Here is a 23,982-nt window from a genome sequence, read left to right on the forward strand (position 1 = left end):
GTCCCATACAGATAGATTTATATTTGAGGGTCCAAAGAAGTGTACCTGAAAAGAAGTAACCAGGAGTATGAAAAGAAATGTTAAGCTGTTCCAAATCCATGGCACCACCCACCAAATAACGGAATATGTCTTTCCCGTGGTCTTCTATGCTCACGTTGTTAAACCTGGAAATAGACAAAGGGTCAAATGGCTAATTTTTATTTATCCAACCTGAGCAAAATTGTTAGGGTGTGTGCAAACAAATCTAAATTTGTTTTAAATCAATGGCAACATCCACTAAAAAGACATTTAAATCTTTAATTTGTATGTAATTTAAGATATGATAGCAACATAAACCGATTGCTCTAAATGAAAACACAAATAGCCATTAAAGTATTGAAATCTTCATCTTTATTTCAACTATAATTTTTCCCTCCATTAAAATTTATATTCATACTTTCTGTACATTCTCTCAACTATCTTAAAAGCAATTTTCCATTATGGCATATAAAAGATCCTTTAGATTCATTATATTTTTTGATTAAACTCTTACATTTTAGAAAAATTATGTTTTTGACATTCATCATCACTTTTAATTGATGAAAATTGATAAAATAATAGACGAAAAGTTAAACGGATTTCCCTATAAAATCCTAAATTAAATGGCAATATGAAAATTATATAAAAAACTTTTAACATATTCATTTATATTAATTTTATGCCACATGTTAGTAAACCGTGCATTCCATCCAAGTGCTTTATGAGAAAACCCCCCACTCTTATTTTTGAAATAATTTGAATATAGGGGAGGTAGTTTTATCTATAACCTAACCTAACCTGACCAAAGTGATAAACATACTAGTAAACAGAAAACATTTTTTTTCATATTAAACTTAGTACATGACCGTTTTTTTCTAATTAAATAACTTCTCAGATCCCATCTTTCTTGTAAAATTTAAACATTTTTCCTGTACCTAATCTTTTTCATTCATTTTTAAATGCGAAGCTTTTCTATAATTAGGGTCGGTCCGTCCGTCCGTCCGTACGTCCGTCCGTCCGTCCGAGATAGTTAGCTTTTATTCATTAATTTAGGCATGTTAAAATTGTCCTATCGATTTCAAACTTTGCATGGTGATTCCTGTAGTAGTTAGGTACGACTTAAAAAGCGTAGCAACTCTATAATCTTTACCAGAATGTCCGTACGTCCATTTTAAACATGTTGATTTTTGTACTTTTTTAATAACAATTTTTTATGTGATAAAATCATCCGATCGATCTGATTTTTTGATTACTAATTCCTATTACAATAAGGTACAATATTATGAGCGAAGCATCTCTATAATCAAGTATTAAAAATGTCAGTATGTCTTTAAACAGAATTCTATATTTAAGAAGTTTTTTTATTTACGTATAATTTTGTCAAACCTTTTATTTTCATATTTTGTATATTCAGTTCTGACACTCAACAAAAGTTAATGTTCGTCTGTCATATCGTTTCAGAGCTTCGCTTTTATGGATGTTGTCATCCTTGTTTGTGTACATTTTGTAGAAATTTGATCAATTGGTATGGGGATTAAAATTTTTAATAAAAAATGTAAACATAAATAATTCCGTTCTCATCTCTACTATTTGATTTTTTCAGGTATACGAAAGTAACTGGATGTTTGTTTGGCTATTCTATGCTTTGTCTTATTTCGTGTGCAGAGTAAGATATAGAAAACATCCATTTCAGTGAGAATAATAAGATAATAATTTATTTAAATCATAAGAAGTTCTTTAAATATTAAAACTGTTTTGCCATTTCAAAAACCCATGAAGTTGCCAGAAATTTAGTTTTTAAAAGTTTGTTAGAAAAAGTTTATAAAAAAACTTATGTTGCATAAATGCATATTCATAAACTATTGTGTACAATGTGTTTAAGGTTTATTTGGGATATACTTAATTTCATTTCATTCAAGAAGCAGCTTAAGGATTGGGGACATACAAATTTACTGCCTTTAATTGCATAGTCGAGAACATAATTAACCCATCCCCTCGCCCACTTATTTTGAAATTAATTAAAAATAAGTTTCAAGGGTAGTTTTTTTGTGATTTAGTGTTATTTAAGTTTAGGTTATTGGTACACAGAGTAGCCCTATACGGTTAAGGCAGTCTACAGAAGTTAGGTAGGAAGAAAAAATATCATATTTAAAAAAAAATTACTCTAAAACAACAAGTTATTTGGTAATCATATACCATTTTATTGAAATATCTTCTTATAATGCAGTCAAGAATAATACACATGCAACTGTGGCTTTAGTTAATAAAAAGTTACTTAAGTTATCTTCAAATAATTTTAAGTATCTTTATCCTTTTTCTTAATTTTCTCGGGTATAATTTGGTGGAAAATAAATTATCCGGGAAGAAATTTTTGAAATCCCCAATTTTGCGAAGATTAAACTTCTTCTGCTGATAAAGCTAACTAACCCCATTCATGACATTTTATAGGTGTTTATTCTCGTAGGTATAGATTCAGGTTTAAGCATAAGTGAGGCCAATTCATGTTGTTTGTCGGATATGCAGAAAGTGTCATGTGTGACATCATAAAAATACACTTAAAGAGGAAGGATGAGAGGAAATGTGAGAAAAAAACCCTAAAAAAATATATAGATTATCGACGTAATTCTATGACGTCACACATGACACTTTCCGCATATCCTTGGTTGTCATTTTATCAAACACTTTGTCGAAGTCAAGCTAGCATAAATATGACAAAATCAATCAAAAATAACTTGTTTTGTAATTACATTTTCATGTTCTTTAAAAACAATTAGAATATTATAAATTTAAATAAACTTTAAACTTGTAAAATGCCAAAACTAATTAGTTGAACAACCGAAAAAACCTATCTTTTAACAACTATTTACTTGAAATATTTTTAAAAACTTTACCTTGCAGAAGTCAGAAATGGGAAGTATGCAGGTTTTGTTGGGACAGGAGCGTGGGATACTCTATAGTCTACCTCTATTTCAACTCTAAATAAAGAGATAGAGAGTTAGCTAAAAAAAATAGATAAACTATGTTATTAGGGTTTATGGTTATAGTAGCGTGAGACACTCTATAATCTACCTCTATTTCAACCCTGAAATAATAAATAGATAGAGAGTTAGCTAAAATAATAAATAGACAATGTTAATAGATTCTGTGGATATTTTGCATGAGACACTCTATAATCTACCTCTATTTCAACCCTGAAATAATAAATAGATAGAGAGTTAGCTAAAATAATAAATAGACAATGTTAATAGATTCTGTGGATATTTTGCATGAGACACTTTATAATCTACCTCTATTTCAACCCTGAAATAATAAATAGATAGAGAGTTAGCTAAAATAATAAATAGACAATGTTAATAGATTCTGTGGATATTTTGCATGAGACACTCTATAATCTACCTCTATTTCAACCCTGAAACTATTTATATGTATATAAAGTTGGCTATGATGATATATAGACAATGTTAACAGGTTTGTGGGTATAAGAGTGTAGGACACTCTGTAATCTACCTCTATCTCAACCCAAATTAAAAAAATAGATAGTTAGCTGAAATAATAAATAGACAATGTTAATAAGTTCTGTGGTTATAGGTGCATGAGACACTCTATAATTTACTTCTATCTCATTCATGATTAATAAGATAGAGATTTAGCTAAAATAATAGATAGAAAATATTATCAGGTTTTTAGTAGCGGAGCGTTAAACACTCTATAATTTACTCCTATCCTTCTTGAATAGATTGGAGACAGATAATTATATGGAAAGATGTTAAACATAGTTGTCATCAACTTAAACTGAGTGTAAAATATACATTTAACAAACCATAACCACTTATTTAAAAAAATATACATTTAACATAAACACTTAAAATTGGATATCAATAGAATTCCAACTGTTTTGATAGAAAAAGAGTTCTTAAATGGATAGATAGGTATCTAATCAACTAGATAGATAGACTTATCAAAATAGATAAATATATTTACTATTAATTATCAGAAGAAAAAAACTATACTGTTTGTTTTATTCTAATTTTAACAATTTTTTAATATAGTAAATCTATTGTTTTTAATTTGAAAGAAAATTTGCGTCATTTTAAAACTCATTCTTACAATAAATAATAAAAATAATACTTTTTTGAATCTATTTTGACAACTTTTCGATTAAACATGTTCATTTTATTTAATTATGTAAAAGATTATTTTTTTTATATCATTTTGCCATGAAAACAATTCGTATACCTGTTTTGTTAAAAATCTAAATTTTTAAACAATTCGGCCTTTTTTATTTTAAATCTTTCAATTTCATTAAAAAAACTTTTATGTAAAGAGTAGTTGTTTTTCTATGGTTATAAATTTAATTAATTTCAGTAGATTTTTCCTTTTTACTGATAATAACAAGATTTTAAAGATTATTATCATAACAGCTGTTTTTTTTTATAAAATGCTTCCCCTGTATGTATTTTCTCCTCCTTGGATGTTTGTCCTTGTGTCTTTTCTGTTCTTTTCTTTGCAGATAAAAGATTGAAAAAGTTATCAAAGCAAAGCTTAGCTAAACAAAAAAGCTATGTAAATAATAGAATAAAAGGTTTAGATTCTTTTGACTGGAGTTTTTATAATAATAAATGCTTTATTTTAGCAAGAATCTTTTAAAAATGAGTTTGGATTTTACTTCCTTAAATATGTAGCTGAACAGATATGGGTCTGAAGCTACTTACAGGTCAAGGGAAGGTTATAACTATTTTTGGGGAGATTATCTCCACCCTCCAAAAAGAAATCACCCATAAAAAATGACCCACCAAATAAATAATTTTTACTTTCTCTTTTCAAATTGAAAAAAAAGGGGGCGGGTTCCACTTCCCTCTCCCCTCAAATGCCCCTTTAAGGGGCGTAACCGATGGTATTTTAAGGATAAACTTGTCCGTCTAACGGATTTTTGAGATCTCTTAGTAAAAAGACACCCTCTTTATATAGGGATAAAAATAACCAATACCAATTTGAAACACATATTTTTAAAGAAAAGAGAAAGAAAAAAAAACAGGTTATAAAATAATATAGGAATGTCAAATAATGCAAGTTATACAAATAAACAAATAATCAATAATATTTTATAATAAATACCTCAAATAAATATATAAACAATTTCAGACACGTTTCCTTAAATATTAGTAATTTACATGAAATTTTTGGGTACATTTATCTGATTTTTAAAAAGTTTTATATTAACATAGACAACGGATTTATTATTACTTGGATGTTACACACCGGTGTCCTGGATAGAAAACAGGTTTTTTTTGACATACGTCTCACAAGACCTATGTAGTCATGACCGGGAGACAATGACGGTTTAGTACATGACTTTCGTTAAATCACAGCTGATCATTTTTGTGGATTTATTTGAAAATTACTTTTTTATCCAAAATTTCATAGTTTTTCCCAAAAAAATCTAAATTTTCTCACATTTGCTGCTTAGTTTATCTAAATTTACGCAAGAAAAGTATAATAAGTAACAGCTGTACTGAAGATTGTGCTATCACCTACAACAAGATCTTTCAGAATCAATGGAATAAGATTTGTAGTCTAGAAATTGAGTAAGAGTTAATTATTTTGAATTAATGTTCAACAATAAATTTGCACGTCAGAACTGCTTCTAGCCTCCATAGGCTTTCACCTGGCTTTAACATGATTCAATCTATCTGACTTTGCCTGTGACTCCACAACATAAAGTTATTGCCCTCAAATTTCTTTCACTAAAACATTATCTCCTATCAATCCACATGTTAAACTTCTTGTTTAAAGACGTTAAAGTTACTGTCCCTGTCCTTCAACTTTAACAAGTATGCCTCATAATACTTTCCACTAAACAGGGTACCTCTCTCCACCCTGGTATAGCCAGACCTCTATTCTAGCCGGCTGACATGTTTCACCCAGCCTATAAATCTTGATGGAAGTCAGTTTAGAATACTGACCTTGTTTGTTAATCAACAATTTCACACACTTTTGACTCTTTCTTTATGGCACTTGTTTGCTATTGAACTTGTGGCTTGACTTTTGCCATATAAAGGGATAACCTCAAGATTCAGAATAAACTTTCAAGTATTCTTACTTTTTACTTTCTTTGGTTTCCTATGAACTAACTACTGTCATGAGGATGAGCGATCTTTCCATGAATGAAAGCCAAGACTGCCATGCATCTAGCTACATGGTCTTTAAGACTCCTTTGCCTTAGTTACTTCAGCTAAGAGCTCATATCCTCTTATTCTCTATTACTCAGAAATTCACCATGGTTTCCGCCTACTCTGCTGATTGAAAGTCAGGTGGGTCTATGATTCCAAATTTAACACCACTTGATAGAAAAACTGCCCTTTATTTTTGCTTTGCTAATCCTACATTTTGGTCTTCCTGTTCAACACCTTCCTAGGTCCCTTTACTACTGGTAGCTTTTAGGAAGGGTAGTATTGATCTGCTTAGGACAAAGAACTTGCCTGTGTTTATTTTCAAATTGGATTTTAAAGTCGCCAATGGAAATCACACTTGAATATAATCCAGTTATGATCATGTAACCAGCATTCACATTCACTCTAGTAATAAGCTTCTATTATTTTCTTCAAGCTATGAGCCAAGTGCTTTCCTGTCAGTTAGCTGCTCTTACACTATCTTGAATACACTATCTTGCAAATTATTCATCCAGCTTAGAATCCAACATGTATCTATAATCATTCTGTAGGTTCACCTATGTAAAACCTTCCATGGTTCTCACTATGACATTTAATCAGTAGTAAAGACAAGCAGTGTGTACAAAAGGCAGAGACTCAATCAAGACCAGCTATAGACTGGTCTTTACACAGATTCCAAGTTCATGTCAAACACTTACAAGTGATAATCCCACTTGTTAAAAATATTAACCTTCTACTAAGCTCTTTTGAACCAAGGACTGGTTGTATATTCAAATGTAGCCTGGTATATATGGTAATATAGGACTTTAAACATGGTAACTGTGGTTGTGGATATATATGTTATACTCCAAGCAGATATTGTTTTGATGTTGAGACATCAAATCAGCCAGGAACCAATATTGAGCAGGATAACTTGTTAATATTTCAAGGAAACTTGTTTTAAAAATATAATATGTCATGAGGCATGCAACAGGGATATGAAATATTTTTAAAAAAGTTAATTACAAGAGTTGTTTAGACATCAATTCAAATATTTACTTCAAATAACTCTTATTTCATTTCTAGACTACAAATCTTAAATTATTCAAGATTCTTAAAGATTTTGTTATTAATGATAACGCAGTTTTTTAGTTCAGCTGTATTTATTATACTTTTCTTGTGTAAATTTAAGTTAACTAAGCTGCAAATGTAAGAAAATTGTGATTTTTGAAGAAAAAACTATGAAAATTTGGGTATAAAAGTAATTTTCAAAGAAAGCCACAAAAATGATCAGCTGTGATTTAACGAAAGTCATGTACTGAACCGTCATTGTCTCCCGGTCATGACTACATAGGTTTTGTGAGACGTATGTCAAAAAAAACCTGTTTCCTATCCAGGACACCGGTGTACACCAGCTTTGCATGTTCTTTGATAAAGAAAAATTTTGCGGGCTAAAATAACAATATCCATCCCCTCCCCTCCTTCTGAATGAACAAACTGACCAATAAATTAGTTCCATGTAAGGAACCTAAATTGACGAAAAATTTTTCCTTGTCACAATATCCACATATATTCTATATCCATAACCTAGACAAAGTTACATAATTAACCCATTAGTGACGAACCGGCTTTTAACGCCCGGTTCCAGAAAATGCCGAAAAAAAACGGTTCTCAGTTTTAGGATTGCATCATTCTCAGTATGAATCCCCCCTCTACTACCCTGGTTTTCATTTCCCCCTGGAGCAGGCAGATTTGCTTACTTCCGTTTGCCGGTATAGCTCAACAAAATTTGAAAACCAAGAAAAACAAGGTGATTTTAAAATACCCCTCCTAACTTTTTTGTTTATGAAGTAAAGTTAGTGATTTTTTTCGTGAAATTTAAAGATTATTGGCATTTACATTCATTTGTGAATTCGTTTTATTCAAATTATTATTTTTTATATGATTTTTTTATCGTTTTTTACATTCTATATAGACCCGGCTCGGCATATGGGGGGAAAGTCTGAAATTTTCATTACCCGGTTTTACTAATAGATCTTTTTTACAACAACAACAAAAACCGGGTTTATTAACCAAAAAGGGGTGGTACCTATAGCCAAAATCTTAAATGTGATATAAATTGTTTTGTATGTTAGTTGTAGCTCTATCAATTACATGAGGTTATGTAGTTTTCAATTACGGATCGTGTCGTAGTTTTAAAAAGTGTTCATCTCACTTTGGGCGTTCAAAAATTACATTTTTAATTTTTTGGGCCAAATAACCGGGTATTTAGGTCGCAAACGGGCTTTAATGCCGGGGGAAAGCACCAAAAAACGCCAAAAACGGTTATTAATGCCGCAAGGTTTTTTTACTCGCGCCGAACCGGGTTTTATTGCAACTTTCCTGTGCACGCCACTAGAGCAAAACAAAAAAATTGGAATTCCGTTTTTACCATTATAAAGCTTCCCTGAGATTTTCAGCTCGATCGGTCCATAAAAGTGGCGCTCGGCACTAATGGGTTAAGATAACAGACATTTCGTTTATAATAAAATACCTTAAAATTAAGCAAATATTGAGAAGCGATTTTGCACAGAGATAAGCATGACGGTTTTGCGTATTTTTGTTTGACATAGTGTCCAACCAAAGCAACCATATAAAGTTTCTAAATATATTAAGTATATGTTATATTTTCATTAGCGAACTTACGCTATAATTCAGTTTGCCTGTTAGTCAGTCCGTAATTTTATGAGGAAAAAGTGATTTTCTCATCTGCTATTAAAATATTTAGTGAAGATTCCTTTGACATATGTGCATCTAAATCATATTCTAACTCTTATTTTTTCATTATTATGACAATGCTCTATAACTCACATTGTCTGTTTGTACACTCCATGATTTCTTATGTGCTTCGCTACTTATGGATGTTATCATTCTTGTTTTTAGGTTATCAGCATTCAAAAGTGGAAAATCAGAAATGATACAATAGTCAATCAGACAACACAATATCCACTTTTATTTTAAGTTATACATTATAAATCAATATATCAATTTTGCTGTTTTGTATTCATCCCAATTGACGCACGCTGGTATGCAAACCTGTCTTTTGTCTCGTGCTAATATGGAGATTTATTTTAAACTTGGCCGTCAAATATTGCAGGATTGCAAGGATAGTTCAATTGAAGATTCTTATAATACAGCTTTTATCCTGGTTTAATAGCCTGTGTAATGTATGTTAAATTTTTGTAACAAAGCTTCTATATAAGACCTTATTAACGGTCGAATAGTTTGCTTATAGTTTTATTTTGGACTATCAACTCTTTGATGGCCCGACCTTTGTCTGGAAGTCATAACTGTGTATGGTAAAGAGTTGCGCCTGATTAAAGGAAGCCTGCAAGAAATACCACGCCACAAGTAGACCACATTCCACAAATTTGAAGCCTTCAATAACAAAAAAGTTTTAGGCATTTTAAAATGACATTTTATGTACAATGAAACTTTCGAAAGAATTCCATTGCTCATAATAGAAAAAACACAATATTAAATTATGTTGCCAAGACAAAAAATTAAAACCTTATCTTTGTTATAAACTTAGATTGCCCGTAAATGATTACATTTTTACAATAAAAAACACAACATTTCATAGTTAAAATCTCTGAAAAAAATTCAGTTTAAATTGCGTTTGTAAACAAAAAATCATAGCGGAAACAAATTAAACTAATGCAAGCTCAGCTGTGATTGGCTGTTGAGCTGATTCAACCTTCTGATTTGCTGGAAATACAACAGATGTGGATTCTTTAAAAAAATTTGCCCCACTAATCGCTTAGTGGGGCAAAATTGTTTTTGTGAAAAATCCACCAAAATTACATTAAAAATCTACAAAAATTTAACAAAATCATAGAAGGGTTATTAACATAAGATTTTATTTAATTTTTGTAGATTTTTTATGTGATTTTGGAGGATTTTTTACGAAAAAAATTTTGCCCTACTAAGCGATTAGTGGGCCAAATTTTTTTAAAGAATCCACCTCAGGACACTTAGTACAACGCAAGTTAATTTATCTTAATGATTTTTACCATAATTGTGAAAATATAATAAGTTACTGGCAACCTAAATTTTTGACAAAAATAAGCTTATAATTTTGTTTCTAGGCCACGTAGTTTAATTTCAAATTTCTAACATGAGTAATGAAAATCAAAATTTTCACTGTACATAAAATGTCATTTTAAAATGCCTAGAACTTTTTTGTTATTAATGCTGAAGGCTTCAAATTTGGGGTATTGTGGCAGTCTTTCAGCAGTTAAAGCGTGGTATTTCTTGCAGGCTTCCTTGAAGGACCAAGACACCACACCTACTCTCACTGTTAGTTTTACATAGCAGCAGTTTATATGCTTTTTAACGTCTCTGATTTGACACGGTGTGGACCAGACTAAAACCCGATACCTACTTAACAATCTATCCTTTCATCCATGAGCCATAATGTGTAAAATTGACAACAGACATATGAACCTACATTCCTCAAATACAAGTTTTGCGATGTTAAAAAGTATTTTGCAACTATGTCAATTTTTGGCAACATGAATATTTGAAAACAATTTCAAATATTATAAATGGAAGTAATAATTTTTTTTATCTGTAGCCTAGGATTTCAATAACCAACTAAGTTTTCTATTTTAGGGATACTTCACATATTGCCTAGGATAGTTTTAGACTGTTTTTTTTTAAATTTAAGTTTTTGGCTTATAATGTCCCTCTAGATGCTAATTGCACAGTCTATTTTTAATAATTTAATTGTAAAATTTGAGGCCGAATCGGTGGCAATAAAAAAACGCCGAAATTCTTTCATCATTTTTATATTTTTCTTGAAAATATATCTTTTAACTATGTGCCTAACCACGTTATAAATGGCGTGACAAAATATAAAAACAATTTTTATTTTACAGTTGTCAGCGATGTGGAGCCGAATCCTTTTTTCTACAGCGTCTCTGGCATTAAAATACGAGAAGCCTTTATTATAACCTGACCCTAATACATAAATAAATAAGTTTTTTTTTGGTCTGAAGCTTAAAATCTTAACTGCTCAAAAAATGTAAAGGTATCTTTACATAGGTCCTGGGAGGGTTTTAGGTTAGTTTATTATAAGGTTTATGAATTGGGATGGAAAAGAGCTATTTTTGTGTCCCCTTTCTACCCCTTTGAATACAGAGCCGCTATTAATGACTTAACAGTAAAGTTTTATTACTTCAATATTCATAAAATAATTTATAAAATATTATCTTTGAAACCAGCATTATTTATAATATTAATTTCAATTAAAATGGTGACTTTGTAATTTTCTTTTCCAACTATGAAATATTTCTCATGTTAGTATTTTTTTCATGATATATTTCAATGTGTGTATTTTATGCGGCTCCACATCACTGAGAAATATATATTTTTCATAAGATGGTAAAATTAAAATTTTTAGAATAATAGATCCTTCAAATATAAAATTCATTGTTAGATAAAATATATTTTCCCTTATAAATTTTAAGTAGTTTTTTAGTAAATATTGAAATATATAATTAATTATATATTTTTAATATAGTTGAACTTTTATTAATATAAAAAAAAACATTTTGAATTTGTCTCAATGGTACACCGACAAACGTCCTAATACGACAAACGTCCTAATGCGACAAACGTCCTAAACGACAAACCTCCTAAACGACAAACGTCCTACCGCGACAAACGTCCTACTGCGACATCTCTTTAGTAAAACGTCCTAAAAATTTTCAAAAATTATAAAATAAAAAAAATCTTCCAAATTTAAGGACAAAATCCTCTAATTGTAAGAATACTTATCAATATAAAATTCAAAATGGCGATAATTAACACAGGAAAATAATCTTTAACTGAAATTTATTTTTTGAATAACTTTAACCATAGGCTAAATTTTAAAAATCTGTCCGACAGTTTTCCCAAAGTCTGTGTTGGCTATCAAATGGTATGGTTTCGAACCCGATACATCCTTGCATTACAAAATTCGACCTTTAAATTTTTAGGACGTTTTACTTAAGAGATGTCGCAGTAGGACGTTTGTCGCTTAAGACGTTTGTCGCGTAGGACGTTTGTCGTAGTAGGACGTTTGTCGCGGTAGGACGTTTGTCGGTGTACCATCTCAATTACTGTGTGGTCAAAAAAGTCAAAGGAAAGGATCTTCGTCCAGAGAGAGTGGGGAGAATGGACTGTTTATTACACTAGTTCCCAAAGTTTTACAATAACGTTTTCTTATTCGTTGGCTTACCAACTTTGGGGACTTTTACTTAATTTTGATTGGTTGATTCATTAAGTTCAGTGTTCTAATCTTTAACTACTAATTTTAAGTTACAGAAGGGGTAATTCTGTGTGTCATCATTGGGGATGTACATAAATTCATCGGCAATGATGCTGTACGTATTGGTGCAAAAAATGGGGACAATTTTTAAATTGATTTGACGGGGCTGTTTATTTACGTCACAAGTGAGGGGAAAGAAAAGGGAAGGAGGAAAGAAACCCCCTAGAAAAGAGATGGGGGTATGACGTCACACGCCAAAACAATTTGAAATTTGTCCCCATTTTTTGCACCAATACGTACATCATCATACGTGACTGAAGAAACAAACCAAGAGATTATAAGGCTTGTGTATTGAAAACACACAGACATAATGATATACCCTAAGTAACTATGAATAGAGTAGCTGCGCTACGGAGTGCAATATTTTACCTGAAATTAGAAAAGCTAATGGCCTCAATCTGTGGACAGTGCGTAGCAAATGCCACCAAATCCTCGCGACTAATCACAGTGTCCTAGAATTATTTGAATAATAGTTATTAATATCATCACATTATGGACAACTTTCCGCGGATATTAAAATGAAAAAAAAATATTAAATTAGTATTAATTACATGATTTTCATTTTAATATTCGTGGAAGATTACAATACGATACTATACATGATTTTTCAATATGGAGGAGAACCAGATCTAATCCAGCGAATAAAAATTGGTTTCGAAGCCATTCGGGCAAAATATTTATTGCTACAAAGCTATACTGTAAACCACAATATTGTTGTTAATATGTATCTGTATTTAACATTTAAAATCCTACTTTTGTCATATTAATAAAAACCCCTTTTTTCTCATGAATATGTCTTAACTTTCTACCTATTTTTTATGTTGTTCTTGATAAAATATATTTCGTTTTTACCTTCTCGACCAATTTTAAAAATCTTCGTTGTCAATGGTATTTATAAAAGATTCTTAAAACAATTTCTTTAACAAGCTTTCTGTTTGTCTTTTAGTTTGTTTTTCGTATTTTTTGACATAATTTAAAAAGTAATGTTTAAGGTTGATTTTTATAGAACTTATGACCTCGCAAATAATGGTCTATAAAATGGTTCCCACCAAATTAATAAAGAAAATATACACACCTGCGTTGAATCAACATCCAGTCTACAAATCTTGGATCCACAAGCCTCCAGAAACTGGACAAATCCTGTGAGTCCTGTGTGGGTGGGTCCTCCTCCCATGGCACCCCCAACACCCAGAATATCTTCTTGGGGCACATTGTGATGGGGCAGGGAGACATGGTGTTGGTTGTACACTAGTGTCACTTGGTCAAGGCATTGATTCAAACTCTAAAATGAACAAAAGACATTAGCGAAATATACTGATGGCATTCATTTTTACACCCGGGATACAAGTTTTTCTTTGAGGGGATAAGGGGAAGGGGGATAACCAACAATAATGACGTAAAAATGTCAAAAAAATTTCTAATTCAATATAAAATGGTAAAAAATGTTAAAAATTAAACAATTTTCTGGGTATTAAAAAAGTTTATTACACAACCTCTCCCTCCCCTTTATTTGTTTAGACATGTGATAATAACTCAGCTTGACATCATGAAACCGTACTTTTCAAGTAAGTCTTAGTTTATATTTTGAAAGATTACATTTTCATAATTTTATTTCAACGATAACAAAGGATAATCCTAAGACTTAAATTTATTTTTGTAAAGGGCAAGAAAAATAAATTTTGTAAACGTTTATGGTTTTAAACTAAAAAATGTACTCTTTTTAAATCCGTCTTTAATGTTTAAGAGTTAAAGAATAGTTATTTATCGCATCGTATCATATACATCTTTCCTTGTATATTAAAATTGAAAATAATAAAATTAAAACCAGCTTTGTTAGATCCGAGGGGTAAAAGACTCTTGGTTAACAAAAATGTTATTAATTTTATGATTCTTATTATGATCTTCGTGGAAAAATGCCTGTAATACGATGCTATTTTAGTATGACTGAGAAACGGTTCTAATCCAGCGGATATTAATCGGTTTAGAAGTCTTTAACTTACCTTTAAAGTTGCGCCGAGTTGTGGTAGTTTTTCTGTTACAAACAGCTTGAAGTTTCTAAAAAAAGTTAAAGGTGGATCAAAAAAAATAAAAAAAAGGAGGGGGGGGGGGGGTTAAGAACACAAACATTAAAGGATATGATAAAAAAATTACGTGTTTTTCTGGTCCTTCCATCGTGTTTAGGCACTTAACTCCAACTTTTTGTATTTGTATACATTGTATAAACATAACTTAAGTTTAGACAACAAAAAAACTGAACGATCATCTGTAAAATCATATTTTACACTAAAAAAATATTTCAGTATGACGTCGAAATCAATTAATATCCGCTGGATTACGACGGGTCTCAGTCACACTCAATCATGTATTTTATCGTATTACAGACAATTTTCCACATATATTAAAATAAATAAAAAATATGGTTTAAATAAAGGAAAGCTGTCTATAATACGATGCGATAAATAACTGTAATCATTTCCACAGAATACAAAAACATTAAAATTCAACTTTTTAGCTGTCTAGAGTGTTTTCCCCGTATAAATTTAAAATGATATGACAGAACATTAGCCTGTCTTTAGATCAGTTTTATTTCATTATTCGTACAATGTGGCAAATACTAAATGTTTTAACACAAGTTAAATCTACAGGCATAGTACCTAACCACCAGGTACATATTTTGGTAAATACACATCCAATTACTGTATGATATAATTGAAAATTATTTCTAATATATAACAAAAGTTGGCAACTGTAAAAAAGATACATAAACAAAATTTTTGGAGACCATCGCTTTGGAGGTCCCAAGAGCCATTCCAATGGCGAGAAGAATCAAAAAATCTTTTTTTTTTGAAAAAGAATAAGGCATAAAAACATTTTTTAAATTCAACAAGAAAAAAGTTTTTTTTTATTCTCATCAACTTTGCCTTTGCTTCTTATTGCTGTGCTACTTATCTTAATTTTCTGCTAAAACAAATTCGATCTATTCAGAAATTTTGCATAAAATTCATATCACTGCAATTTCAACGCTCCAATTCTTTAATTTGCAAAATTTAGCCTCTTTTCCTTATTTTTGTATTATTCAATATTAATTTTCCTCTTTTTACATTAGTCATAATAGGATAACAATGTCAATTGTTACTTTAAGTGGCGAAGCAATAACAAGTATATCTTTTTTTATAGATGTTGTATAACCGTAGTGAGGTAGGTAATATGTTCGTAACTCTGCCTAACTCGTAAAATTAAAGACATTATATGTGTTTACTACTGCCATAATGTCAAGTGCTCAAAATTAATGCGGAGGAATGCCTTGCCCAAAACAGGCGCAATCATGCACAATTAGAACTTCCAGACGACAACCGTTGGGTCCTTGCCTTGATGTAGTGTCGGATGTAAAAAGCTACTGAAATAACTTGCTTGCAATTTTACCTACCATTTCCGTCCCCCCCCCCTCAAAAAAGCTTTGACGTCTTTGACATATATTTCTTTCAAATAAAATATTGTACATAAAATAAATCAGCCTTCCTTTATGTTATTTTAATCGTATAGGGTGTTGGTACTTTTTGAACTGTGATGAGATTGATATAATGTCAAAATTAAGCAAAGTTAAAACCTTATCTTTTCCATCCCATCGGTTTCATATAACTTTCGCAAAATATATCACATTAGTATGTAATCAAATTGCTATTAAACCAAAACTGTCAACAAATGTTTTTTTTTTGTAATTTTTATTTACAAATGCAATCTTTCTTCCCAGTATGTATTAAAAACTGATTCAAATTCGCAAGATTAAAATATATTCTTTTCCCTACTTTAAAATCATGCATCGTATTGTTTTTTAATCTTTGTTTTGTTGGTTCGGGCATTCAGTCCATCTTTGCCATTAAAAATAATCATAGTTTTTTTTTTATTTTACTCTCCGCGGAAATATATCTATAATACTCTGCGATAAATAGCTGTTCCATTTATTTGCAATTATAAAAGAGATAAGACAACTTGCGGAAACGATGGCACTCTTCTTTTATCTATATTATATCAGGAAGTAAGGGAGGGGACAATGGGCAATTACTTCAATTTAAGAGTTAATGAAAACCAGATTTATCCAAAAAATTTGACCAAAATTGTAAGGGGATCATGGTAATATAATTTAGAACAAAATTAGTTCTAAGAAAAAAATCATTCACTTGAAAATTAAATTACCAATACATCACAATGTAGTAAACATTCTGTAATTAATCACTAGAAAAATCGTGTTTAGAACTTTGTCAACCCTTCTCAAATATTTTTAACTGCAACCTAAATTCAAGGGGTTCTTAGATTGTGTAATGCATAAATATCACAGTAGAGTTTCTATATATGAAATGACATTTTCTTGGGAAAAAATATTTGTTAAAACCAGCCATCTTTTCTGTCTGCTATATTCAAAACTAACTCAGCTAGTTAGCGGGGCATTGATGCACTAGTACCCAAAGTCAGTCATAACCTGTTGAATTTGTGCACATTTCCTTTAAGCCAGTACCCAAAGTCTGAGACCTTTAAAAATTGAATATTCGATCCATTGTCCCCTCCTTTACTCCCTGATATTATATTCTATCAAGTGTAACCCAGAGAAAGAAGGGACAATGAGTTATTTATTACACTAGTTCCCAAAGTCCTATAATAACATTTTCTTTTTCGTTGGCTTGACAACTTTGGGGACTTTAGTGAATTTTGATTGGTTGGGTTCAAACGTTTCAACAACTAATTTTAATCTACAGAAAGGTTAGTTTTATGTATCATCATTGGGATACACATCAATTTATCCATCATTGTATTATCCCTTTAGTTCCCTGAGTGTAACCTATATGGACAATTTAAACTTGATTGATATTATACAGAATACTAAAAGTACAAAAATCATACCAAGGATGGCAACGTTCAATAGCAGCGTAACACAAAAATAGAATCAAAATTATTGTATTAATAAATTTATAATTTCAGTCAGTCGAATCTTCCCAAGTAATCTTAGAAGCCAATTTAATATTGGAACTAAGACAATTCATTTTTCGACCAGTTAATACATTATGGATTGTTAGACAACACATAAACTAATAAGTTTAAGTAGTAGTGCTTCTGATTAGACATAGTGAATATTTGCACCTATTACGGGCAAAGGCATTCCCCCCTATATTATCTAAGTAGGGCCTTTGAGGCCTGACATTATGTTTAGGTGAACAAATTTTTAGCTTTGTCTATATTTTCCTATCTATCTATTATAGTTGATATTTTCTCAAAATATTATTAATTAGGGAAAAAATCTTAAAAAATAACAGTGATAAAAAATTTATCTATTTTTGACAAAAAAAAAGATTTTTATCAAATTATATTAGTAATGAAAACTATTTATACATTTTATTTTTTTATAATTGCTCTACAAGCAAAGATCTTATACAAGAAGGTAATTTCACGTGTCTCGCTTTGTATATGCCTTAAAACAATTACAGGACCAGAAGATAGATTCCATGAAAGGCACAACTTAATTGTTCTAGCTACTAGTACATAGATATTAAGGGATGGACAAACAGACATTGTTCTACTTTGTTTTGTGGATGTTTGTCTGTTTACAAATAAAAAACAATATAAATGCACGGATATAAATGCTATTAACCCTTACAGATCGGGGGGGGGGGGGGCTCAAAGAGCCCCCCCCTCTAGTTTTTTCAATTTCATTTTTTTTGTAGGTAAGATGGAGAGCTGTAACTTCATGACTTTTTAAGTTTAGTAATTATACGTCGGCAAGAGTTGATTTTATTAGGATATCTGGTCTGTGTCGGTCGTGGTGTCCGGTCAAAGTCGGTTGGGTAGCAAAAAAAATTAGAAAAAATTCTAAATAAATCTTAATTTCTACATTATGACTTTTGTGTATAAGGTAGAAACCTAAAATTTTTTTGGTGAATACTTAGATATCAATGACCTTCTGAGAAAAGTGGTGTTATGACCGTTTGACCGCTCCCTGACCGACTTTATGACCGATTTTTGTCCGGTTTTACTACAGATATAAATCATGAATATCGTGGCTTCTATCACAGCTAGAGACCTATAATTTTTTTTGGTAAATCCTTGAGCAATAATAAACAGATAAAAATATTAATTTGCGCCGCCAACCGCCGTTTTACCGCCGTAACCGCCGAAAATGGCGGTTTCCGTTATTTGCCGTTTTTCGGCGATGATCAGAAAAAGTAATTTTTTTTGTTATGAAAAATAAAAGTTCGGCATAAAATTTGGTCATCCTAGCTGCAAAATTGGCCGCTCTACAGCTGTTTTAAAATTTAGCGGCTGGCCGCTAAAAAGTGGCTAAGGAGCGGTCTGACTGCTATGACTAGAAAAAGTAATTTTCTCTAAAAAAACACTTGAACCACCAGAAAAAAATTTTACGTCTTTATCTGTACCAGGAGCCGAGATAGAGGTGGGAATTGGGGCCCGATCTGTAAGGGTTAAATAAAAATAATATTAAAACTTAAAGATAAAAGTATAATTTTGCCGATATTTATATAAAACTGATCCTTTCATCTATTACTTTTTAATATAGACAATTTGATAGTTGATTGATTTTTAAGAAAAAGTACAGAACGTATCAAATTGAATATACTCAAAAAACGCCTATCAACAACTATCTAAGAAAAACCCTACGTTAGAAATCACCTTTATTAAAAAAGTCTAACTCAATCCGACTAATAGTCATTCTTTGAAATAAACGCTGGGATGTATAGTTAATTGAAAACTATCTTAGGAAACAACTACATTTAAAGATATTGACGTAAGGTATAAGTAAAAAACTAAGTAATAAAAAATATGGCAGTACTGTAAAAAAGTCAAATGCGACGTACAAAAATTGCAATGAAAAATGAAAAACCAATCTTCTTTATATAAGAAGGATTTGCAATCATTACATACAATTATGAATATAAATAGTACTAAGTAGCTTATCAAAAGTTATGCATGAAAAATCATCTCAGTTATAAAATACTTTTTGGGTGAAAAATAAGTGTAGGTTTTAAACTTTTAAAGATGTTCTTTAATTTTATAAAATCTGCAACTTAGGTTTTTGTTATTAAGTTTGAAAGTTAACACAATAAAAACTTATAAGTTTAGATGTTTTAAATATATTATTTTTTTTGGAATTGTTCTTAATATATAAAATCATAGCTTAATTTTTTTATTGCCAAGGTAACACAAATGAACGGCCTAATAAACTATTTATATATTACATATAATTTACAAAATACATAAATGATAAACATTTATATCCTTATACTAAAGTAACAGGATGTTTGTGTGTCTGTGTGTTTGTTTGTACCGAAGGATCTCACTAACCGCTGAACCGATCGGGTTCTCCTTAACAGGGTAGCTTCTCATAGGTCCCGGGAAGGTTTATAACTATTTTCTTGAGGGGTGAGACACCCTCAACCCCCCAAAAAAAGAAAAATCCCCCCCAAAAAATTTTTTTTTTAATTTTTTTAAACTAAATTAAAAAATTAGGGGGGGGGATTTTTTTTTCTTTCGAATCCCCCCTCCGCAGGTGCCCCTAGAAGCCTCTAGGGGCATAGCCGCTAGTATCCAATAAAGGAAGGAGTATTGCAAATTAATAGTAAATCAAATACACAAAGTACAACCTTAGCGTTATATCCATGAATGCTGGATAGGACAATTGAAGGTAAATTGATTTTGGAACATTTAGTTGATTTAGTAATAGCAGGAATTTATTTGTGGAGAAATTGGTTGCTTATAAATAATAACAATTGTCCTATGCTTCCCTGCGCTAAATCTATTTAATCAAAAGGCATTCGAGATACACATTTAAATTTGCATCTAATCAGTTGAGAGAAACCAGATATTTAGAAGTACGTAATCCCCTTTTTTAAACCTTTCAATCACTTGACCAGTTTTCTATCGACTTTTTTTCGGGGAGTAAAACCAATTCTTATCCTAATTCCTATTACAATTTACTAAAACTAAAAACTTAAACTTATTTAATTTTACAACTAATGATATATAGAGGAATAATTTATTTACTTACAAATTTTCCCTAATTATCTATAATACAAAGTAGAACGATGTCTGTCTGTCTGTCTGTCCGTCTGTCCGTCTGTCTGTCCGTCTGAAGCTTAAGATCTCAGTAACCACTGAACCGATTGGGCTCTACTCTTCAGGGATTATACCTACTGGTCCTGTGATGGTTTTAAGCTATTTTCTTGGGGGGTGGGACACCCCCAACCCCCCCAAAAAATGAAAAATACCCCCCCCCAAAAAAAATTTTTTTACTTTTTCTTTTCAAATCTAAAATACGAAAAATTAGGTTGCTCAAACCTCTTGGGGCAAAGCCCCTAGAGGCTAGGGGCGAAGCCGCTAATAAGCTATAAACTACATATAAATTTTATTCTTTTAGGGCACGATTTCTTTACTTTTTATTTGCATTCCAAATCATTACACCAATTTATATTACAATTAATTAATTGTACAAAATGTACAAATTCGGCATACAAGAATTGATCATCTGAATTTGAATTTTAGATTAGAATGTGAGAGTTGTGTTTAGTTATTTAACCGTTGACATTCACATTAAAAACCTTTTATTAAATTAATGTCAATATCATTATGAAATTGATGATTTTTTAGTTTTTGTGGCGAATCTTTCTTACAAGTGTTCGTTACGTGTGTCCTTATTTCTGTCTGTATGTAGCATTTTTTAGTTTGATTTGATATCTCTTATGTTTTCTGAGATAGCAGGGGGAATCAAATAAGCACCTCCGACCCCCTAGCTAATAAGGAATCCCCTCCCCCCTCAGAGGTTAATAGCTGTCTCTATATATCTACCTATCTCTCCTTTATCTCTCACTTAACATTTATCGCTATCTCTCTTTATCTAAACCCTTATGCCTAGCTTATTATTTCCAACATCTTTAATCCTATTCCGGTGGAAATGTAAAATATAATGTATAGCTACAAAATCTTCCTGAACTTTAATAACAGTGAAACAACTTTAATTTTGAGTGTGCATTGGTTATCTCTTACAGTTTCTGAGATAGGAGAGGAGCGGGGGGGGGGGGAAATACATACCATCCCTCCCCAAAATAGTGTTTATTAGAAGCCCCACTAGAAGAGGGTGAAAACTTTATTGTGAATACCTGAGTTTAGGACAGATATGCATGACATCAGCCAGCTGATCACTGCCAGTATAGTGGATTAGGTTCAGTGGTTTTACTCGAGACTAAAACAATAAATATGAATTAATCATTAAATTTTTATCAAAAACATTCTATTATTCAATTTTCTTATTCCTTTCCTTGATTTTGAATATTGAATACCAATGTTAGATTTTAGTATTTGGCATTTTAGGTAGCGAATCTGAACTTCAAGTCTTTTGTAGCTAATGGTATGGGTTATTAGGGATAAGACAATGTAGATGAATTAATGTAGATTCCCAATGATGATAAACAAAATTACACTTTTATTGGTTAGACAGTTTGAACCAATAAAGATTTCAAAAAAGTAGACAATGTTTTTTAGTCAACAAATAAAAGAGCATGCTTCTAAAACTTTGGGTAAAGTATGTTATGAGGCTATGAGAGGCGTGACTGGTAGTATAAAGCTGAGTCACAACTGCATGTAATCGTTCTTGTTTAGATTTGTTGCATTCTAAATAATTTTTAATGAGATATTTGCAACCAAAATCTGTTAAAATATTGTTAAAATTTCTACAAAAAATTCTGTTCAAAGTACAGTAGACAGAACAAATTTTTTTTTGGGGTATATTTATTAGAACAAAATCAATTATTTTAATAAGAATCACAAATAATATAGTTTTGTAGATGTAATACAACAATAATGTTGGCTACATAATTAGGAGTGATTTGAAAGCCGCAGAAAGAGAGATGTACTTCCTAAACTGATAGTATATTTCATTTAAAATAAATGTTACAGGGTTTGTACCTGTCTATGTGTTGATTCTCTTGAACCTTTGTAATAATGTTCTATTCCAGCATGTAGATTTGCAAGGTCTAGTACCTAGATAGATAGATGGATAGTTAGATAGATAGATATAATTGTAGATTATCTAGACCCCTTGTAATAATGTTCTATTCCAGCATGTAGATTTGCAAGGTCTAGTACCTAGATAGATAGATGGATAGACAGATGGATAGTTAGATAGATAGATATAATTGTAGATTATCTAGACCCTTTGTTATAATGTTCTATTCCAGCATGTAGATTTGCAAGGTCTAGTACCTAGATAGATAGATGGATAGACAGATGGATAGTTAGATAAAGGGTGAGCAAAAAAAATGCGTAGATTCAAATTCAAATTCAAATTGCGCGGCTTGTGTTAATAGTAGAAAAATGTTACGCCTACCATTAGAACCGATAAGAAGTCTATTTTTTGAAAATATAAGAACGATTCCTCTGCTATGTATAGTTAGGGAGCTACATGTTAAAATGTCCCAACTGACTTAAAACTTGACTTGCGAGTAAATTTTGGGACATTTTACCACCTAGCTCCTAGATTATTTGTAGCACAGGAACCGTTCTTTTATTTTCAAAAAATACAGTTCATAGCGGTTCTAACGGTATGCGTAACATTTTTCTACCATTAACACAAGCCGCGCAATTTGAATTTTAAAAATGTACGCATGTCTTTTTGCAAAAATTATTGTCTAATATTTACTAATATACTCGCAAGTCAAGTTTTAAGTCAGTTGGGACATTTTAACACGTAGCTCCCTAACTATACGTAGCAGAGGAATCGTTCTTATATTTCCAAAATATAGACTTCTTATCGGTTCTAATGGTATGCGTAACATTTTTCTACTATTGACACAAGCCGCGCAATTTGAATTTAAAAATTCTACGCATTTTTTTGCTCACCCTTTAGATAGATATAATTGTAGATTATCTAGACCCTTTGTAATAATGTTCTATTCCAGCATGTAGATTTGCAAGGTCTAGTACCTAGATAGATAGATGGATAGTTAGATAGATAGATATAATTGTAGATTATCTAGACCCTTTGTAATAATGTTCTATTCCAGCATGTAGATTTGCAAGGTCTAGTACCTAGATAGATAGATCGATAGATAGATGTATAGGAAGATGGACAGATAGATGAATATATACATAGATGGATAGATAGATTGAAAGTTAGATAGATAGATATATTTGTCGATTCTCTTGACCCTTTGTAATAATGTTCTATTCAAGCAAGTAGCTTTGGAACCTAGATAGATGATGGATAGATAGATTGATGGGTAGCCAGTTAGATAGATAGATGTATCTGGACCCTGTCAAATAATGTTCTATTCCAATTGAAGATTTGCAAGGTCTAGTACCTAGATATGTAGATGGAAAGTTGGAGAGAAAGATGGATAGATATATTGATAGATAGATGGATAGACAGATCGATAGACATTTGGATAGTTAGATAGATAGATATAA

General features: G+C 31.1%; 1 protein-coding gene across 1 annotated transcript in view; it reads right to left on the reverse strand.

The window, feature by feature from the left end:
- Positions 1-23,982, reverse strand: part of LOC145314573 (uncharacterized) — a 62,739-nt gene that overhangs the window by 2,785 nt on the left and 35,972 nt on the right. Inside the window, exons 10-16 of the mRNA XM_080154550.1 lie at positions 22,483-22,557; positions 21,678-21,760; positions 14,520-14,574; positions 13,595-13,801; positions 12,889-12,971; positions 2,910-2,993; positions 46-164 (exon numbers count right to left, since the gene is read on the reverse strand). Coding sequence (XP_080010676.1) covers positions 46-164; positions 2,910-2,993; positions 12,889-12,971; positions 13,595-13,801; positions 14,520-14,574; positions 21,678-21,760; positions 22,483-22,557 — 706 coding nt within the window. The remainder of the gene's footprint in view (positions 1-45; positions 165-2,909; positions 2,994-12,888; positions 12,972-13,594; positions 13,802-14,519; positions 14,575-21,677; positions 21,761-22,482; positions 22,558-23,982) is intronic.

Source organism: Acartia tonsa, chromosome 3 (assembly GCF_053477335.1).
Source record: "Acartia tonsa isolate MP-2025a chromosome 3, ASM5347733v1, whole genome shotgun sequence".
In the NCBI taxonomy this organism is placed as follows: Eukaryota; Metazoa; Arthropoda; class Copepoda; order Calanoida; family Acartiidae; genus Acartia; species Acartia tonsa.